General features: G+C 35.0%; 1 protein-coding gene across 5 annotated transcripts in view; it reads right to left on the minus strand.

Moving 5' to 3' along the window:
- The window catches only part of RIMS1 (regulating synaptic membrane exocytosis 1), a 364447-nt gene that overhangs the window by 98246 nt on the left and 244201 nt on the right, over window positions 1-22000 (minus strand). For 2 of the 5 annotated variants that reach the window (XM_068425021.1, XM_068425011.1), the window contains 7 exons: window positions 21338-21400; window positions 17788-17865; window positions 17330-17443; window positions 16778-16867; window positions 11218-11301; window positions 6589-6666; window positions 4185-4256 (listed from right to left, as the gene is read on the minus strand). In XM_068425021.1, the coding sequence (XP_068281122.1) occupies window positions 4185-4256; window positions 6589-6666; window positions 11218-11301; window positions 16778-16867; window positions 17330-17443; window positions 17788-17865; window positions 21338-21400 (579 nt within the window). The remainder of the gene's footprint in view (window positions 1-4184; window positions 4257-6588; window positions 6667-11217; window positions 11302-16777; window positions 16868-17329; window positions 17444-17787; window positions 17866-21337; window positions 21401-22000) is intronic. The other 3 variants (XM_068425036.1, XM_068425028.1, XM_068425045.1) reach the window with 3 other exon arrangements.

Raw genomic sequence — 22000 nt, forward strand, 5'->3', positions numbered from 1 at the left:
ACATTCTTGCAGAGACCAATTCCCCTCATTCTAAGAAATGCTTACAGTAACAAAGATGAGCTGAGTTCTGAAAATGCCTGTTTGTCCATATTGATTGTAACAGTAATCCATGCCTTGTAACAGTAATCCATGCCAACTATTGCATGCAATCAGCTTTTAAGTATCTGGTTTATCAGACGTTTAAACATCATAACATCCATATGGTAAATATGGATCCCACTCTGTACCAGAAAGTGCTTGTTTGCTTTTACTATGAATGAATGCTCCAATATAACAGAGTCATCAAGTTCTCAGTTCTGATTTTTCTCATTTTAGAGTCTAAATATCCTGGAATTTATGTGAGAGCCCAGTGACGCACTAGGAGAGTCTGTCCTGCCATTACAGAACAGACACTTTACCTGAGACTCAGAAACTTATCTCCTGCTGTTTCAGTAATACTCTTTTTACAGACCTGTTGTCTCCCACTAGAGAAAGACAGAGGATCTGCTTAACTAAAAATGAAGACAAATTAGACTTAAGACTTACATTAGCTGGGGTATTACACTGAGACAAATATGCTACTTGGAGTGCAAATGAAGAATAGAGCTAAGAGGGAACTGGAGAAAAACTAGAATGGAGTTAAAGACTTGCTGTCCTAGAAGAAAGATCAGTTGCTGAAAGTAAGCAGTCTGCAAATGGCTGATCAGGAGAATGAGACAAAAAGGAACGAACACGGGAGACAAAAGCTAGTGTATGACTGAGGAAACAAGACAGAAGTGAGATAAGTATGGAGAGGAGGAATTTGAGAGAGAAATGATACCTGGTAAGCAATGAGACTGCAACAAGCACGTACATGTGTATCTCATCTCCTGGTTCCTCACAGAGGAAGGTAACACTGCAAGCAGCAAACCTATCAATGCAATTGGCGATGGTTGACAAGGGAATCCTACAGGTTCTAGCTCTGCCTGCACACAAGAAAACTCAAACTCCTTTCTCTTCAGACTGATGCCTCAGTGGCATGTACTAAATAAAACACGCTGACACTTATGGAACTATAAAAAGAAACTAAGAATAAGAGAGCATCGCCAATCCAGTGCACCCCTGGCACAGGGTCCTATGTAAAATATAGCAAGTACAGTTAAAGACTGTATGTATCATAACATATATGACAGGTAACCTCAAATCGGGTATTTCTGGGGTGAGAGTTAGGGATGAAAGAAAATATTTTAGAATTGGGATGAACCAATTTTTACCACAGTCTTGCTCATTCATACAAGCACAGAAAATGTCTGACTTTCATGTACTCAGTTTTACTCCTTTGGAAGAGTTCACTGAATCCCATCTTGAAGTCTTATCTCATCAAATTATTAAGAGGACTGTTAGGGTCTGTAAACTATCCTGAAAAGGTTTGCTTTTTCCATTTTATGTACATTTCCTAAGCTATCACAATACATAGAGAACTTAATCTACATAGCATGTTGACAGGCTTCATAGAGAAGCTGATAGCATTCCGGTAATCTCCTTAGCTAATAGTAGACAAATTCTGCAAATTGCAAAATAAAGACCAAATCTAAGACAGAAATGGATATTTGAGAAAGAAATAGTCTTGAGTTATATTTGCCATTTGACAAGAAAGTTAATTGCTTGTCCTATCACCAAAACTTTCTGGCATTAGTGCAACATTATATCTCTGAGGAAATACTAAACTACAGCACTCAGGCTTATTTAGACCTTTGTGTCTCACATCTAACAGCAGTGAATTATTTTATGGAAACAGAAACCTACACCATGTGCCATGGAGACATAAAAAGCAGCAGCGCAATTCATGATTCCCTATGCTCTTGTTGCACAGGGTTCATTGCTCTTAAGATCATTAGAAATCAGAGCTGGCTTTTGTCTTCTGGAAAGTAAAAATGCAGCTATGGGGACTCATACTTTTGGTAACTTTGCTTAACTTTGGGGGAAAAAAACCCCACCAGATTTTTTTTTCATTTTTCCTAATTGTCTGTGAAAAGTGATTTCACATTGCTTAAAAAAAAACCCAAAAAACAAAATACCCAACCTCCCCCAAACCCCAAAAAGCCCAAACCAACACCACCTTCCCCCACTGCCCCAAACACTAGCACTAGGTAGTGACTACAGTCATTATGATATCAATGCCAAATTTATCTCAGCACAGCAATGACTGAAGTATCAACTTCCAATCCATTAAATCCCATATCAATCCTGTATATAGACACTGTAGCAATATTTCACAGCGGCCTCCAGATTCATGCTTTCTCATATACAGAATAAATCCTCAATTGTACGTTATGAAAAAGAAAAAAAAAAAAAAGCTTTGAAATATCCCAGAAAAAAAAAAATCTCAAAACTTCAGACCTGGGCTGGTCATTTCAAGCAGAGAAACACATTGCCCAAGCCTCAAAAAGGCCTCCTCTTCATAAATATAACTACATGCTTATCCTTAGAGATGGAGCCCATGTGCTACTGATGTATTCAGCGTAACACCGCATAATCACAGTCCCTGCAAATCAGTTCCTATATCTCACCTGCAATATCTAAAATTCTAAGTATTTAAAGATTATTATTTATACCTCCATATATTGAGATTAGTGTAAAACACTAGTTAGTGTGAACAGAATTTATTGAGGTATATGTTTTTGATCTATGCAGGGATCTTAACATCTGTAGAAGAAAGATGCCCCCAGTTCACACACTGAAATATCAGATTTGAAATGTAAACATATATACAGATACACTGATTTGTTCAATTGCAATTGTTGTGGGATTTCTTTTTGTATGTTGCCAGTGTCTCTCACTCTCTTTGCTCTGCCCTTTTGCCATCAGAATCTCTTATATTTTCTTTTCCTTCCTTATCCTTTCTATCACCATACTTTCTAGTTATGTTTATGCTCCTATTTTTCCCCCTCCCATTTAGTCCATATCTCTTTCCCACCGATCTTCCTTCTCAGTTTCATGCCAAGCTTTCTGACCATATAGTCTGAATGGTTATGAAGAACTGTAAGCCCCTTGGATCTCAGTCCCAGTGGCCCCTCTTACTCTTCAGAAGTTAGAAAAAAACAGGGGAAAAAATGGCTTTAGTGATCTCAATGGCAAAACTGTCCCTGTTTTAAACATAGCAAGGATTTCAGCCATCGTTTCGGTAATTTCTCTGGTCTAAACTGAAAAAGCAACTGGGCTATTGTGACAACAGAATCATCAAAACTAAGAAAAATGTAACCATTGCTTTTGGATCAGGAACGATAATCTGGGGCTTAAAGCAGTAAAATAAAATAAAAGCTCTGAGGGTTTGCTACATAATGTGCATTTTCATTGCAAATAAAAATGTGTGTTGTTCATGGAAATTTTTCAACCAGATGTACATTGCTGCTCTGGCAATCAAGATAACATAAATCTGTTTCTGACAAAGGCAAGATCTCACCCCTCCTCACTGCTCCTATTTCAGCTGGTACACAGGGTTTAAAACTTAACTAGATGTACTTATGACTGAGTATATATATTTTTTTCACTTTTTCTTAAGAATTTTAATACATAACCCTATACTACTGTAGCATCAAAGCTAAAAGTTACAATAATAATACAAGTACAGGAAAATTCAATGAAAACAAAGGTTAAAGTCCCAGTGTTTATATTACCTTTATGGAACGATAGATTATAAAATTTTCTCTACATATTTAAATGTGTAGCTTAACATTTTTATATTATAAAGTGAAATTACTTTGATCAGTGACATCTTGAATTATTAATCTGTTAATATATTTTTCTCATCCTCAAAGTTACTGTAAAATAGATGAGATTTTTTGAGAAAAGATCAGCGGTAAAGCACAGAAAAGGTTTAGTCCCATACTAATGAAATATGTTACGCATGTCCAAATTTCATCTTACAGAGATCAAGATAGTGGTAATGCGTCTCAGATTTTGGCTCATAAAATATACGGACTGCTAGTCTTTACCATTGAGTTTATCTGCAATGATGGAGAATGCCAGAAAGATTCTGTAGGTACGCAACACAGCAAGCAGTGCTAGTAATATAGATACAAAGTAAATAATACTGTAAATTACAACACCAGAGCTTTTGTTACCGTCACAGATTTTCTACTTTAAAAGTTGTATTAGAGGTATATTCCAAACCCTGGAATCAGATTGATCATAAGTGACGTTTACTCATCAATCAGCAATCCTACCTTTCTGTTTCAGTTGCGGAGCCTTTCCTAGTCTGTTTTTGGCTGCTATATCTTTCCACTTTTCTGGACTGCCTGTGAAATGACATGTCAGAAAAGAAATAAACAAAGAAGGAAAAAAATACAAAAATATGAAGATTATATATTTATTAATGTATTGTAAAGCTAATAACAGAAATGGTTGACAGATGAAAAAGTGACAACTATCTTTAGGAACAGGCTGGTAACTTGAGGTTTAGGACACATGGCCCCGATTAGGTTTGATTGAGGCTGATGGTGTGAAAGTTACGAGGTACCAAAACAGGGGAGATAACATTAATCCTGACTGAACGGTGCAGCTAGTTCCTACTTCACAGTCTGCATGTGATTAGAAACAATGACTCCTCAAAGGCCTTTTAGTTCTCTCTTGACAGCATGAAAAACAAATGCAGAGTAGACAGAAGGAAAAAAATGTTGCAGAAAGGACCAGAAAATACTATTCAAATGTAAACTTTAAAAATTGCTTTTAAATCTGAACTTCAAAAACAAACCAAATACTGCATCATATCAGATTTAAATAATGTTGTCACTAAATTAATAAAAACTTGGCTTCTCAAAAATCTCACTGTATTAAAACTTGTGAAAGTTTTTGAGAAACAGTTTAAAACAATTCTACTTTTTTCTAGCCAATATAAATAAATTAGAAGTTTATTTCATTCCTTCTTTCCCACATAAATCTTTTATAGAATTCATCTGACATTTGGATAGTGAGGCACTAGTTACGTCTGACAATCTAAGCATTTACTCTGACAGTAAATAAGAACAATGAGTAGTAGTGAGTCAATAAATGTAGGAATGAAGGTAAAGCATATTTCACCATTATGACCCAAGACTATAAATATACTATGAAAATCTCTGCAAGTCTTGTGTGTTCCAAAATTGCCATTACTATCCATAGTAATGTGAGCATTTACAAATTAGGATTCACAATTTTAAATCTCTGATAATCATCAATATATATTATTTTTTTTAGAATAAAAAGTACATACAGTATTTCAGGAGTGGTTAAAACCAGGGAGTGATCATTATTCATTGATAGACCAGAAATGACAAACCCTAACTTGCATCTTACACTGGTGCAAGAAACATGTATAGGAACTTGCAATGACATAATCAATGTCACATATTAAGCTATAAAAGAATTCCTGTGGGCAAAACAAGTAGATAAAAATAATATTAAAAAAATAGATTTTCCTTTTAAACCTTTGTGGTTCTAAAGAGTAAGCCAGTGTCTGAACTGGAGGATACCTAAACAGCTGTAACACCACATCATGCCCAAATATAATCACAGTGGACTTTCATTATTTGTATCCACTGCAATATTTGATGAGCATTATATTGTGACGCAGTATGTTCCACAACAAAGAAAATACTGCAGTAAAATACAAAATGTTTTTTGCATGAGCAGAGCTCACTAGCTGATGCTTTCTGGGTTTTAGAAGAATAAATATTCTTACCAAAAAATAATATATTGGATTAAAAATTAAAATCCCCTTTGTCCTCAAAGTAGTTTCTCCAGATTTATTTTTTGTATGTTCTCATTACTTTTAAATTTTTTTCTTTACCAGTACAAACACAAGGTGGATACACAGGGAAACACATATTAAATGCTGCAGCTTTACTTAAAACCTGGGGTTAGCAAAGTATTTAAAGTTATGGTTAGATCCACTGAATGCAGTAGCATTATCACTCAAATGATGTCACCATCTTCATTTTCTGTTTGGTTGGTTACGGGGCTTATTCTCCTCTGACTTCTTACGTCACTTGCTTAGACTGTGACATTACGTGCAATGGAGAAAAAGAGCACATAGTGACTACCCTTTGTAGGATGGAAAAGCTGGGAGTAGGACATGTTTTCCTGTGGAAAGTGACAAAGTAATATAGAGCACTAATGAGCTGAATATACTTATTTCTCTGCTCTCAGTGCTGCCCTTTCGAGCAGTGCACATCATTAGAAATATGTTTAAAATCACAATTTCCTTTCTGTTTCCTTCCTCTTGCTAAGATGATGCTATATACAATTCCATATAGCTCAACAGCCTACTTCAGCACTCACAGTCCTGGCTCAGCTTGAGCACACTGTGGGCATTGGCAGGTATATATTTACAGGTAGGCGTCCTTTCATGCCCATATACAATGTACAAAGAGTGCACTGGGGATAAGAACACTCATGTCATACTCAAATTTACCACTTAAATGTACTTTATAGGGCATTAAATATTACTATGAACAATACACGCGTATATGTATTTATACATAAAAAGAGAAAAAAATTAAATATGTGAAAGTATTATGCAGAGCATACGACGAATATACTATAATCAATACCTCATTTACATGGAACTATGATTTGAGTAAATAAGGATACCTCTGTGCTGCTCCAGGTTTAGCATTTAGGTGATCTACACTGTCCTGTTTTGGAATGCAAGACTCCAGCGTCCTTGTTCTTCACAAAATTTGGAAACATGGATGTGAATGAGCAGAAACAGAGAGATGGTCACATGCAATGAAGGTGGAGACATGCAGTAAAATATATAAACCAAATGCATTAAGGCACTATCTGCTGAGAAAGGCTATATTTCTCATTTCCACTTCCGTTGATTTAATCCATACAATTTAACGAAATGTTAAAATTTTTAGACATAATAGCAACAATCTAAGATGCAATAAAGTAAAGAACGAAAGTCACAACAATTTTTTTTTTAAAACCTTTATACTCTACATGCTGAATGGCAGCACTGTGGCCTAATAGTTGCCATTATCCTTCTTGAGAATTAATCTACAGTATTGTTCATTAGATTAATACATAAACCTGTACAGAACACCTTCCTTTAGGAATTTGAAAAATGCCTATTTTGTCATTATATTGTGAAATTCTCCTGAAAATGCAAGTAAATTTCATAATTTCACATATTTTGATGAAAACTTCCAGTAAGGGTGGTGAGACACTGCAACAGGTTGCCCAGAGAAGTTGTGGCTGCCCACTCCCTGGCAGTTTTCAAAGTCAGGTTGGATGGGGCTTTGAGCAACCTGGTCTAGTGGAAGGTGTCCCTGTCTGTGGCAGGGGGGTTGGAACTAGATGATCTTTAAGGTCCCTTCCAACCCTAACCATTCTATAATCCTGATTCTGTTGCCACTCGGTCTGCTACAGTAATAATTAACAACAATTCAACAGCAAAATAGAATAATTGACTCATCTTTTTTTAAAAAAAACCACATAAATTTCAGAGTATTTCTTAATTTCTATATTATTTTAATTTCTGCTGAAGCTGTTTAAGAAGATCAGAATTTGCTCACAGCTTTCAATTTGACAAATTTTATTAGCTTGTTGGTTTATTATTAGTATTTTATGGAATACATGGTAAAAAATATTTTTTCTTGATAAGGTATATCAGTGCAAGATTTCTTTTCAAATATCAAACTTGGCTTTTAATGAGAAAAATCAGCAAAATTTGCAAATAATCTAGGGTATGTAATAAATTTGCATCTATACCTCCATTACGGTGAGGAAATGCTAAAATTTTTCTTAAGGTCATAAATCTACCGTCACACCAAATCACTGATCAATAAGGCCTTGTTACATATACAGACAAGCACTATATATATATTATTCTATATACAGACAAGCTATTCACAGCTCATATTTCAAAGACCCGTGCGCCTCAAAATATTTATCGCTGTTGGGTGTAAACAAAATCTACACACAGAAATATGATAATATTCCTATCAAAATTAAAAATTACTATTCCTAAAGTGAAAAAATAACATTATCATAGAATTCAGTGTCTAACATTTAAAATGATTTATTACTGGCTTGTACAAGAGACCTCAGTGGTTTGCAGTGAGTCTCTTCATATATGTAGCCTTAAAGCCATCAAGAATGTCATGTTCAATACTTCCTGATTTTTCCTGAAGATTTCTGAAAGGCTGGATCTACATGGTATGTGAGCTGGGAGGTCACAACTACTCTGAAGGCTTGGTAGCACCTCACACTCATTCCTAGCACTTTAATTCATGGCTTGCAAAACTGCATCCCTGATCAAGTCACATAGTGTTGTTGGAAAGACAGGAAAGGATCATCCAGGCCAAATCAGTCTGCCATGGGCAGTGCACAGCACACCTCTAGTTCACTCTTCTGAAAATACCAGAATGGTACTTGCTCTATAGCTAGCTTCACGATGACTCTTGGACAAGCATTCTTACAGATGCATGCACGACTGCAAAAAGCTACTTCTCTTAACTGAAAGTATATAAGAATTATTTTTTTAAAAGGTTTATTTTGTCTGAAATTACATGCTGAAATTATATCCAGACTTCTCAAAAAGAACAGTCTGAATAAAATTCCTGCCTACCATTAAACACTCAACTTTCATTCTCCTTGTTTTTATCATCACTTAAAGCTTCACAGTTTTGCAGTTCTCCAGTTATCAGAAAGTCTTTCACTTTAGACATTCTAATTCTCATTTCTAATATAAAAACCAAAAATCCTCCCAGCAATGATGCTATCAAATTCAAACAAAAAACTATGTCTTAAAGAAATACCTGATACTAACCAAACACTTGTTAATTCTTATCATTGGAATAATATATAACCCATGTCTTCATCTTGTCAAGGTACATCAAGGACCTTGATGTACATGGCATCTGACATGGCAGATGAACGAATCTGACATGACTTCATGTCAGATTCTGACATGGCAAGTGAACGAATTCCAGAATAACAACAATCTTGCCAAGACTTTTACTAATATTTATGTTATGAATCACTACCAATAAATACAATGTTGCAAAAACTGAATTTAAATGATCAAAATTAGAAATAATGCATGTCATGTTTAAGAAATGTATTCAGAAATAGATCTTCTTCATTGCACCCTATACGCAAATTGGGCCAATTTGTAAGATAAATCTGGAATGTACTCAAATGAAGAGTAAGACGACATCTGTCAAAGCCAATTAATCTGTGAAAATATGTTTTGAAAGCAGTGATAAGCAGTTAGTTAGTAATCCCTGCTGATCCATCAGACTCTCATTCCCTGACATCCACTGCATCAGTTGTCAAATTGATACAAGAACATCTTAAAAAAACATAAATTATAGAAGTGAGTGGTGTTGGCCAAATGCCCAAGCTATGGGAAATAATCAGAATGAATGTAAACTTAAAGAGTAGAAAACAAAGGTAAAGCATCTCTGATTCCCTCACTGATACTTTCTCTACACACAAGGTGCACTATTATTTTGTGTTGGGCATGCAGTGCAAAGAGCCCAACGTTCTCCAAACTTCTCTTAATCTGGGAGAAAGATTGTGGAACTGTGAGGCTGCAACCAGTCATCAGGATTGTGGTTAGCCTAAACTCCTTCTAGGTTCATTACTGACTGCGTCACTGGGATTGGGTGACCAGATTACCTGCAAGACTTCCGAGCACAAGGCAGTACTGATTTCACTAAGAAAATCAGCCTGCTGTTTCTCCAACTCAAAATCTTTCCCATAATAGATTCTATATCCTACAGATGCTTTACTGTAATATGTTTGCTAACAGGTATTAGATGATTTCAGTCTTTCTCTGCAAAACTTCGCCTGACATCAAAAGGCTTACAATTCTGCATTACGGATGGCAGTATTTAGATTAAAACCTCATTTCACTGATATGTGATGTTATTATGATTTAATTCTAATCATTTCAATGTCAACAAGATTTTATCAAGTGTGATTCACTGAAGTCAAAGACAGTCTTTTCATTGACTTGAAAAATGGGAAGTGAAATTCCTTAAAAATGCCTAAAAGATACAAAGGACATTTGTAGACTATTAATAGCTGTCCCATCAAAGGGATGTGCTGGCAAAACTTCTAGAAATCCAGTATCTTTTGAAATAATGTTTTACAAATTAAATTTTATAATTTATAATGCTGCTTTACTCAAATAAAAAAAGAAATGCTATCCAAACACAATTACACTCTTCCCACCTTGTATTAGTGCAATACATCTAGTATCAAGCAAACATGACAAATTACAGTACAAATATAAGTACTGTGGATAGACTTTAGCAGAAGGTAAGCACTAGCACTACAGTAACTGAGTTTTATCTGTATGCCAGTCTTACAATTTTAAGTGCAACTTCATAAGAGTTTAAACATGTATGGATTATTTATATGAACCATGTGTATCCTGTCATTTACTGTAACACAAAAAATTTGAAAGGAAAATCTTGAATTTGCATCTCAATAGAAATTATAATGTCTGCTTAAAACCCCCCAGATCTACCTGGAAAAAAAATACCAAAAAAATTACTACTACCAAAGCAATGGAATATCAAAACTGATTTGAGTAGAAAGTTCATGACAAGAAAAAAAAAAAGGTGCTTCTATTAATCATAGGTGGTATTCAGCATAAAAATTTATTTAAAGCACTGATGTTTTTAACCAAAACCTACCTTGTTAGGAAAACCTGCTCCATGGAGACCATCCTGATTTAGGACAGAATTTACAAAAAGTGCCAGTTTTTACATACTTCAACTAGCAAGTGTTACCAAGACTTCCAACATATGAGTTTGTGTGGGTTTTTTCCCTTTAGGAACAGTTTGTTAAAAAAAGGAAAAAAAAAACAATAAACCCAAAAATAAACACCTAGACAATAACAGGGTCTATAACAAATATTTATCATATTATAAAGCACCACAGTGAAAACATCACCAACATTTACAGAATCAGCTAAAAACAGACTAAAGAACATTAACACAGATGATGTTCTGTTGTATTAGACATCTTATTTCATGGCTTGCGACCATTCAGGCAAACATAAAACTTGAAAAGACCTTAATTCCAAGGTGCTTTATAACATTAACAAAACGCAGAGATGATATCTAATCTGCTGTTTTATTTTGGGCTTCTGGAGCTTATAAGTCTCTACGTATATGCATACTCTTAAATTTCAGTATACTCCTCTGAGAGTGCAAGATGCAGTAAGCCACTTTTCAACTGGGAGGAGTTGACTAGTACCTGTCATCCTCCGGAGATGCATGCTGGATATGAATCCTGGGACTAGTAGGTCGTCTCCTCTCTAGGGAGGGGGACCATCTACCCCTGTTTGCCCATTCAATAAAACAGGAAAAAAATAGGATATTTAGTTTGTGCTAAAATTAAATATATGGGATTTGGGACTGGAAAAATACCCCAAAAAGTAATGAAAGTGTGCCATTTAATTATTTTCTCTAGTAGTTTTCTAATTCCCAAGTATACTATTCTCATGGCTGCTTATTGCAGAAACATTAGAGCTGAAACAAAGAGAATGCAGAATTTAGACTGATATAAATCTTATACACAGTCTACCATTAAGTTTTAGATAGTCTAGCATTTGAGAATATTTGAAAAGCCTGTCATTCACATAGAAAGTCCTAATTCCAAACTGGAAGACCTTTTCAAAGACCGTATGATGGTCATTTTCTGTCGACTACTGGCTGGTATTTTGTTAAGCCATCTCTCCTAGCTCTTTGCACTGAAAAATGCATTCTCAGTAAAAATGTAGGACTATGAATTATAAGAAAAATTCTAAGGTGTAAAGTGAACCTTTTCTGGAATGCAATGACAGAATAAAGGTAAATTAATTAGCTACAACTAAGCTACACACATTGGTGTACAAGTACTGGGGTAATTTTTTTTCATTTAAAAATATATCTTGAAAGTGTGTGCAGCCATTTTCCTCTTATGTTTATTCCCCTGCATCCCTGCAGTACATGCCAGCAGATTATGTCAAAAATTAAATTTTACAAAAAGGAACTGAATTGTGAATGAAAACTGGTATTTTACATGATTTTTTTCTCGAAAAAGCTAATTTAATTTAGAATTATATTTACTATACAATAGACTGGTATTGCTTATTTTGTTGGGATGTTACGCGGTTGTAATAGTACAAGTGTACGTATAACAATTTACAAAATCAAAATATACTGATTAATTTACAAACAGCAAAATGTTTAAACAAACTGTGCACGACTATCTAATGTTTCACTTTCTGAGGCATCCTTCCAGTCCATGTAATAATAAAAAGGGTTTGATTTATGGAACATGCAAATAACAAAGTTAAGTAGATCTTTCAGAAGTTTCAAGAGGAAATAGGTTGTTAGTAGTTGTTTCTTTTTCTCTCCAAAGCAAGAGTTAAAGAAAATGTTAATGCATCAGTGCACTCAAAGCCCTTAATATGCTGATATCCACTACAAATACTAAACAGCATTTGATAGAATTAACTAGGTCATGCAGTATGAACTTTGAGAACATGCTCTCTTTCACTGAATGTTGAATGACCAGGAGCCACAGCACAGTGCAGACAAACATGCAATAACCTATTCCTTTACACGACTGAAAAGAATGGAAACACAAGACATTGCATACCTAATGCAGTTATTTTACTGTACATTATTTTAAATGTAAATGGTGACATTCAGCATAACTGTTAAAGGCATGCAATATAAACACCTAATACTTCAGACTTACTAAAAAAACACAGAAAAGTCAACACGAAATCAGGACAGGTCTTAATGGGATCAAGTAACAGCTCCAACTTTTCTGTTATATATGTATGAGTAGGTAACACGTAACTGTTCAGCTTTGTATCTTGTTTAGGTGGTAGTGACCAGTTGATAGCAAACATCCTGAAGATCTCTGAAACGTTTTGATTCCTACTACAGTGAAGCACCTCAGAACAAATCTAACACAGCTGCTGGGCTGCATTTTGCAGTTATGTTGATCCTGTTGTACATGAACTAATTCCTGGTCCATGATCCTTGGTTTTATTTGCTCAGATCTCCACTAACTAACCTCTCAGGACCAAAGCATACAAGCAGTACCAATCCATACAACTGCTCTTGTGCTAACTGCTAATGCACACAACAATTGCTTGCCACACAAACTTAGAAGGTAAATAAAAGTCACACTATATATTATTAAGTAACTATCGCCTGCTGCAATCCTAAATCAATCTGGGGAAGGTGCTCTTATGATGAGAAACCACTGCTGAATGAGTTCAGATACTGCACTTAAATCTCATGCCTACATGCTTTCCTGACTGGAGGCTGGGGATCACAAACAAATTTCTCTGTTCTAAAGGCATGGTACCCAATTTACAAGGGAAAAAAGCAGAAATTTTGAGACACAGTGAAAAGGACAATAAAAAAATCATACTAAAGTAGTAGCAGCAAAAAATTTTCAATGGCATTAGAGGATACTTATGACTATATTATAAACTAACATATGCCTTGCAGATCATCACAGGAACTTGAACACCACCATCATTTTTGAAAAAAAAAAACAGCTTGGAACAAACAGGAGAAGAGGGGCGAAAAAAGAGGAAAAAAAAAAGGCAGGCATGGTGCAACTGTATAGATGTATTAGTAGGGGCTGGATATTTTTGAGCATCCTAGTGTGTACTGTGCCAAAGAGAAATATATGAAGGCTTAAGTTCTGTACCAAACCACTCCATTTACCAAAACACTTTGGCAGGCCTGTGTCAGGGCAAGGTCAGTTTGCCAGTCAAGTTGTACAGACTTCCCTTGCTCAAATGGTGAAGCTTAGAGCAGGAGAAAAGGAACATATTTTTGTTGTTGTTTTGGTTTTGTTTTAGTGCAACTCACAAGACATATATCCCAAATTCATATACACTGCTGAAAGTATTTTTCTGCTGGTATATGTGGGTCAAAAAAATGACTTTTAGTGGCAAAGCAGCATCTTAAAAAACAGTAACTACTCCAACCATTCAAAATTACATGAATGATGTTGTACAGAGTTTAAGGATCAAAACTATTTCCAACGAATCATTGACACAGTGAAACAGGGCTCTACTGTCCATCAGTTACACACTGCCAATACCCTTTTGTTAAAAAAAGCTCAAGTGGAACATTTTAACTCTTGATCTCAAATATAATCTAACCTAATTTACACCCTCTGAGACGAAAGGTTGGGGGGAATAAATAGAAATAACTTTCCATAGATGAGTATACTCATAGTATTGTTGAAGAAAATATACAATGCCCCATTTAGAAGACTACCTTTATATTTTCAGGACTAAAAGTGTAGATTTTTATATAAAATCCAGAATCCCATTCGAGGGCGGGGGGAGGAAACACCATGAAAATAATTAAAAAAATACCTTCAACATAAGTCCCTCAAATATAATAATAATAAAGTGGTGCTGTATAGATTGGACTTCACAAAACCATATAGTGTTTCTCTTTGCTACAAGCAGGACCAAATCTACACATGACAGATGTTTGTCTAATCTCTTCTTAGTCTCCAGTGATGAAGTCAAGGCAACCATTTCCATAGTCTATTACAGTGTTTCATTGTACTTGCTTTCAAAAAAGCTTTCCTACTGTTTAATATGAACCTATCTTACTGTATTTTAAGTCCCTTATTCTCATCTTATCCAGCACAGAAACAAAATGCTTTCTACATGCCTTGAATTCTGTGTTCTTCAGACTAAAGACTCCTCTATCATTATATGCAACTGATCACTATCCTCACATTAAAGTGTAAGCAGGTACATTCAAAGTGGAGAATGAAATCTTCTAAAATTAGCTTCCCCCAAAACAAAAATATTAATTTGGTGCTTTTTATACATTAAATAGAACATCTTCCTCCAAAAATTGGGCTGTATTGGAAAAACATCATCTATGTCAGAAGAAAAGAAAAAAAAGAAAGTATGTCCTTAATCCTCTGTCAGAGACACACAGCTCTGATTATTTTCAACAAAACCATCATGGAAAATTTGAATATGAATTTCCTAAAAAAAGAGCTTTTCTGCACCCCCGTGAAGGATCCCAAGTCAAAAGCACCTACTTAGGACTTCTAAAAGCAAAGAAGTAAAAGTTTTATAGTGATGGACAATTTTTCTGGATTAGGCCCACAGGTGATTTGGCAAAACCACATGTTTAGCAGCAGTAGAGGCCATTAACATAGACTGAACTCTTTTTTTTTTTACGAGGAAAAATGCTGCAGATTCTGTGCAGTGCCTATTGGACAGAGGTTGCTGCTGGACATGAACTACGAAGACATAATAGAGCTAGTTAACATCAGTGACAGGTGTAGTTTTGAGTATAGTATTTTAACTACACAGTTTACAATTGGCAGTTACTGTTTCATTGAGTATTCAGCTTGATGGGTGGCATCTTGAAATAGAAGTACAAAACATATACTGCTCATGTCCATACGTTATTACATCGAATAGCTGCTGGTAGATGAATACAGCCGTATCTACCTACACACTTAGTTATTAATATGATGCTACAATATTTTTTAAAAAAATCTAGAATGATAGCCTGTATTTCATTCCGAGTGGCCTTATTTCTGTCATACTTTTTTTTCATAACCACGTATCTATGATATCTTGAGATCAATCTTAAAAAGGAATGAAATAGCATAGATCCATCTGAGATATCTCAGCAGAACATTAGTCACTCTTCTGCAACAAGGGCACAACTTGAGAAGAGCAAAGTTTCAATCAAGGAGCAGAGGGAAGTGTGAAGAGGAAAAGGGAAATTTCACAAAATACTCAGGAGAAACCTTATCTCAAAGATAAAAGTATTATCTTATTGCCTTTCTTCATAGGTCTTCTCCCACAATAATAAAAATGATGCAACTGTTATAACCACCACACTGTGGGTTGGCTGACAAAGTAACTTTGCATTATTAACTACTACACTAGTTAACTATGTATTGCACAGATGAAATTGTAATTCCACCATATTCCCACCCAATGGGAGCCTATTGCCTTTAGTGAAGCTAAAATCTCACTCTAAATGGTATAGTTCTTAGCCAAAAACACAGAAGGTGATGAAAAATTCCCTTGTGGAACAATCCCATCTGTCAAACACACCAGTAGTATTTGGCTCCCCTAAGATTTTGAATGAAGCTATTGTAATACCAAAAATTCAGAAACCATCCATAAAATGCCTGCACAATGTGACACAACAATATTTCATTTAAACTGTAAGAATGTCTTCTTAAGAACTATGTGAGCCTTAACAGAATGTCACAGAGTGAAAAAGTCTTAATGCAGTGATTTGCCTTGTAATTGCAAAAGCAGATGCAGCAGATTAGATTACAAAAGCAATGAAGTTTGGCTGTTTTGTAGAAAATATATCACTATACAAACTACAGTTCTGGTTTGAAATATGAGAGTTTTGTCGTAATTTATAAATTATGTCACTGCCTTATTAGTACTCCAGAGAACAGGCAAGAAACAAATGTAACAGCAAATGATGATGAAGATTAACAACCAAGTGCTACTTTGTCAAAATACTTAACATTGCAATGCTATTATCAGCATACTGAGGACTTTTGTAAACAATGACATCAGCTTGAACTAAAACAGGGAAAGAAGCCAGAAGCGGTTGTAAACTCCAACACACAATTTACATGACAAACATGAATATAGAAGCAAAAATGTCTACAAGTACCAAAGCAGACACGAATGTACAAGAATGTAGAATACTCATATGAAGAAAAACAAAACTGATAAAGATCACCAGCACAGATGACAAGAAATTCGTAAGTTTTTATTTTATACCTTTCTCGTTCTGGTGAATGCAAACTAGTATCTGGTCTCAAGCAGTTGGTACTAGCACTCCTAGCCCTGTCAAGGGAGGGCTGTAGTTCACTAGTGCCAGTGCATTGCATCCAATGGTAGAAGAGAAAGAAAAAGAAAACAAAGAAAGGAATACAATGTTAGATATTAACTCATAAAATAATGCTCTCTTTACAGAAAATGTAGAATCACAATGATTTAATTAAGGAAAACTTAAAAGAGCTGACTGGATGACAGTGCCAAGATTTATTTAGAAAATAAAAGCAAACAAAAGACTGCCAGAATTTTTTTGCTAAGATCATTGAAATGTTTAAAACTGAATGAGAAAGAACGACATCCACTTGTAAGAAAGTGGAATGAGAAATATCAAACAATAAATTTAAATCCCTATTAACAGCAGTAAAACTTAGGCCAACATAAAAGGATATGGTACACTACATATTATGTGAAATCACTTTACAGTGAAGCTCATTTAGTCAGCAAATGCATATGAGATACCAAACAGGAGGTGGGAATTAATCCTCAGTTTCTTACCTAACCAGCAGATCACCTCCAAATTTCGGTATTTGCGAATTAAGGCAGTCACGAAGGAGTGAAATATCCTGTCTAATCACTGATTTGGTCTTAGCACATGCAGGAAGAGTTGAGCTTTGTAAATTAAAATTACTTAAACAAAATGAAAACAAACTTCAGATGTAACCAAGATCATATACATAAACAAAAGCATGTAACAAAGAAAAACATGCAACATATAACTTTAACAGTGAAGAAAACTCTACCTAATACAGTGGTTTGTTTTTTCTTTTTTTTTTTTTGGTAATGTAGGGGTTAATTTAGACAGTTATATGAATTTATTTTAAGATTATATCCCTTATCTCTCAGTTATAAAAACTGTATGAAACATTTTATTTTTTTTTTATTTAATAAGGTAAGACTATTTATTTTTTTAAAAAGGAACCAACTACTTAAAGCAGACTCTAAACACTTCTTACCTGTATAGGTTCCAATGAGTAGCATTTTCTAGTAAAGGCATCTTGGGTGGTAAAGTTTTATAGTGCCTAACAGAACTTCTTGAATGTGGTGGAACAGAAAAGAAAAAAGAACAACAGAAAAACATGCCAGGAATAAAAAGACAGAAAAAGGTATGGCAAGACTGACCAGAACATAAAATAAACACGTAATATTCTAGTACATTTAATAGCTGTAGTGAGTTATTTCTCAGTATAGGTTTTTCTCAACTCAGCTAATGTGACAGCTATCTGAGGGACAAATTTTTGTATTTATACTTTTGTTAATACAGTCCATGAACTCCTGAAAATACTAGTTCAGCTCAGATTTTTTCCTTGTAATGAAAGTAATCTAAATTCCAGTTTTAGAGATTTTTAATTAAAATATACAAGCTGTTGTAAAGGATTGTTATTAAACTTGCTGTTTATTTCTCTCACTAATGCCTCATTTAGACCTACAGAGACTTTAGCCTCTTCAGTAGCTAAGCATGAAAACTTGCTAAAACAATGATATATGTTATCACAAACTCAATTACAGATGTATTAGCATCTGACATTTTTGAACGTGGAAGTCCTTTGTAGTGCTGTATCAGCTTCAAAATCTAACAGTAATTAAATGATATTAATAGCACTAAGCTAATTGAAGAAAACTAGTTCTACTATATCAGCCAGCACAGAAGCAGTCTGAGATGCTATATGACAACTGTCTAATATCATCACTTACAGCACGTGAGATTTTAGAACAGGAAATGTTCGCTTTATTATCCAGCTCCACCCAATGAACAAGGGAGAAATTTAAAGGCAGACAGTGGCTGCTGAATGGGAATCATGACCATTTAATGGTTAAGGGTTAATAATCAAGTTCTAACAACTTCCCACATAGCCTACCAGGACACAGCTGTGGTGCTATTAGCAGAAGGACCAGCAGCCTTGAGGATTTTACAGCTTCAAGAACAGTCTGTCACAATAGGACATTTTGATTCCTGTTAAGGCTTGGTCCTAGGCACAGCAGATCAACATTACAAACCTGGCTGTGTCACAGACAGATGAAACAACTCTCTACCTGGAAACTCTAGTGTTTGTAAAACCCTGAGGGATTTAACAGAGGAGCTTTGACCCTTCTTGTACAGGTTTAGAGGTCATCACTGCTGATATCTCTAGCAGAGGTCACTGTAACGTTGCAGAGTTGGAATAAAGGAATGGTTGTCCATGAGGTCAATCCTGGCATACTAGCAGATATTACCAGTCAAAGTGGGTGTGACCTAAGACATGGAATGTGAGAACCCATGGTCTATGGCATAGGTACACATGTCCCTCCATAGTTTCTGCTATTAGTCAACAACTGCATACAGATGGACAGAATGGATGGCTAGGACTAGTGTTATTCTAAACTGTTATATTAAACTAACCATATAACTTAACTTTGTAGCTTGGACTATCTCGTATTAATATTTCTTTCATTTAGCATGAAACCCTTAACATTTATTTCCCATTTTAAGCTGAAGCTGTCTCAACAATTAATTAAAACATTATTCAACAAGCTGTCCAGAAAACAAGGATAAAGCCTTATAATGTTTCTAACACGAATAATTGTCAGGCCACTACGAATGAGAAAGGACAAAAGATGGCAACCAATGTGCAGACCAAATTTTTGTTGAAAGGGTTTTTGAGACTATTCAGTCAAGGATGGATATTGGCAATTTTCCGGGTATTACTCAAACTTGGATTAGGCTGCATAAACTCAGAGTGAAATTTAAAATCAATCTATTGTCTTCTATTGCCTTTATATTCACCTTCAATACATTATTAAAAGTACCATTCTGTTTTACAGTATGCCATTACTGTTACTTTAAAGGGGTGAATTTGTTACTTTTCTTGATCACAAAAAAATAACAGCAAAATTAGAATAAGGAAAAAGGCAATAAAGGGCTGTACTCTGAATCCAGTTAGCTATTAACCTAACTCTATTGCTGCCCATGCACAATTTTTACCAGGTTAACTGGCCAGACTGGTTAGTAGATTTGTAAAACTATTGGAAATCTACAGTGGCTGGGCAAAGTACATCAAAAGTTCATAATAAAATATTTACTTTGTGAATTAAGTGAGAATTTAAGCGTTGCCATTGAAGAATTCTAATGAAAATTATAATCTTTAAAAGGGAAAGGAAAAAGCACAGAGCTGGGGGTAAGGAGCGCGGTGAAGCTATAAAAGATGCAGCAGAAAGAGAAAGGCCATAGGAAGGAGGCAGGGAAGACTGCTATTATATGACAATAAACAGACATAAAATAACAGGGAGTGAAATAAATTATTAACCTTTAAAGCATAAAATCTTGAGGGAAAGGCTTTTTTAGCTGAAGTATGAGAATAAAACTCTTTACACTGATAACAAAAACTTAAATTTTAATTTAACAGTTTCACTGATCCATAGATTTTTATGAAAGTTTTTGTATTTGCTATTTTACCTTTATACTATTGTGCCTTATAACAGAACCCTATCACAGCGTCTTTGATGCTGTTTCAAATTCGATGAAAAGAATTAAAGCAACCTAAGGTGTATTACAAAAAAAACTACTCTGGAGGGGAAAATCCTACACCAAGTAAATTAATAAATACATTAGACAACATGATTTTAAAAGTTTGATGGTTTTAAACATATAGAACTGACATAAAACTCTTAGCAACACCCAGATCCCGAACAGAAAAGTGGTTAAGTACTTGGTTGAAGTAGTTGAATGGTTAACTGCTTCAAGTTCAACCTACATTTTTACTGATTCTAAATGGCAGATTTTCTACACAATCTGACATGTCTTTTTAACAAGGTTAACAGAATTGGTGAAAAAAAAAGGGGGAGGCAGAATTAGATTTGTTAAAGATATTTCAGTCCCATTTAGTTTCACAACATTGGGAAGAGTTGAGACAGGGAGCTCTAAGCTTTGGAGTGAAAGATTAACGAATACTGAAGATGAGCCCAAACTACAAAGTTCATGCCTGGATCTAATTTATAGCACAATTTGTGGACACAAAACCAAGTAATATGAGACCCCTCAAATCTGGGGTTCCCAGTGAGTCCTCATTAATCACTGTTCTTTTCTCTACAAGTGACCAAAATCAGCATGAGATTAGGTGTCACAACAAGTAAAGACTGTTGGCTTGTGCGTGGCTGTAATATAAACATAGAAAAGCAAATAAAAGAAAACATAAAAATAACTAGAAAGGAATGTTTGAAATTATAACAGCACTGTCATGCATCGGGAGATCAGGACTTCTGTGACTAGACAGAAAATCGACCACAAAATACAACTGCAAAATCAGAATTCCTTCAACTGCTTTAATCCTTACTACTGAAGTTCATAAACATATACACACATCTCAATCTGAATTAAAATGAACAAAAAGAACAACTGACACCTGGATCACAACGTACTAGGAAGTTCTTTACTTACTGGGATTAAATACCGCTATGGAAAAAAGTTGGGCACACAAAGTATAGACAACTAACCAGATCTGTTCATGATTACCAAATTCCTGTATTTACCTGATGGTATGTAGGCACTCTGCACTTCTTCCTCGTTTTGCTCTGGGCAGCATAAGAAGCTCACTGTACAGACAGGATGGGTGGTGAGTGAAACAGATATAATTATGAAGCATTAGATGACATGGGTTATGCCAATGATATGCAAATGAAAACATAAAAAGAAACACAAAGCTTCCACCCAGATAGATAGTCTGATAATGTTCAAACCCAGACTGCACTTCTCAAAGAATATGAGCCAAAAAATCCCTTTGATAACTACATTTTCAACAAATTCCTTTTAGTATGGCACCTCATTTCCTGGTATTTCTCCTTTTAAAATTCAGAAGCACTGCTTCAGAGCTCTTCATGACAAAAGGAATCCATAAAACAGCTACATTTCTGTAATACCTTCCTTACTCATGAACTAATTAATGAAGAAATACTTTACAAAAAAAAAGAATTATGCTTGTTGTTTTGTTTTGGTTTTTTTTCTTCCTAAGCCACAAATCACACATGAAAAAGCAGGGAGGGTATGCTACTAATTTACTGCAGATCGGTTTATGGGAAAAGTAACCAGTCACCCTTTTGGGAAAAACAAAAATATATGTTCACTGGAAATATTACATTTGGACAAATATAAATTCTGACTCATAGCTCTTGACAGTATTTTGTAATGCAATCCTA

Source organism: Nyctibius grandis, chromosome 1, assembly GCF_013368605.1.
Source record: "Nyctibius grandis isolate bNycGra1 chromosome 1, bNycGra1.pri, whole genome shotgun sequence".
Taxonomy (NCBI): domain Eukaryota; kingdom Metazoa; phylum Chordata; class Aves; order Nyctibiiformes; family Nyctibiidae; genus Nyctibius; species Nyctibius grandis.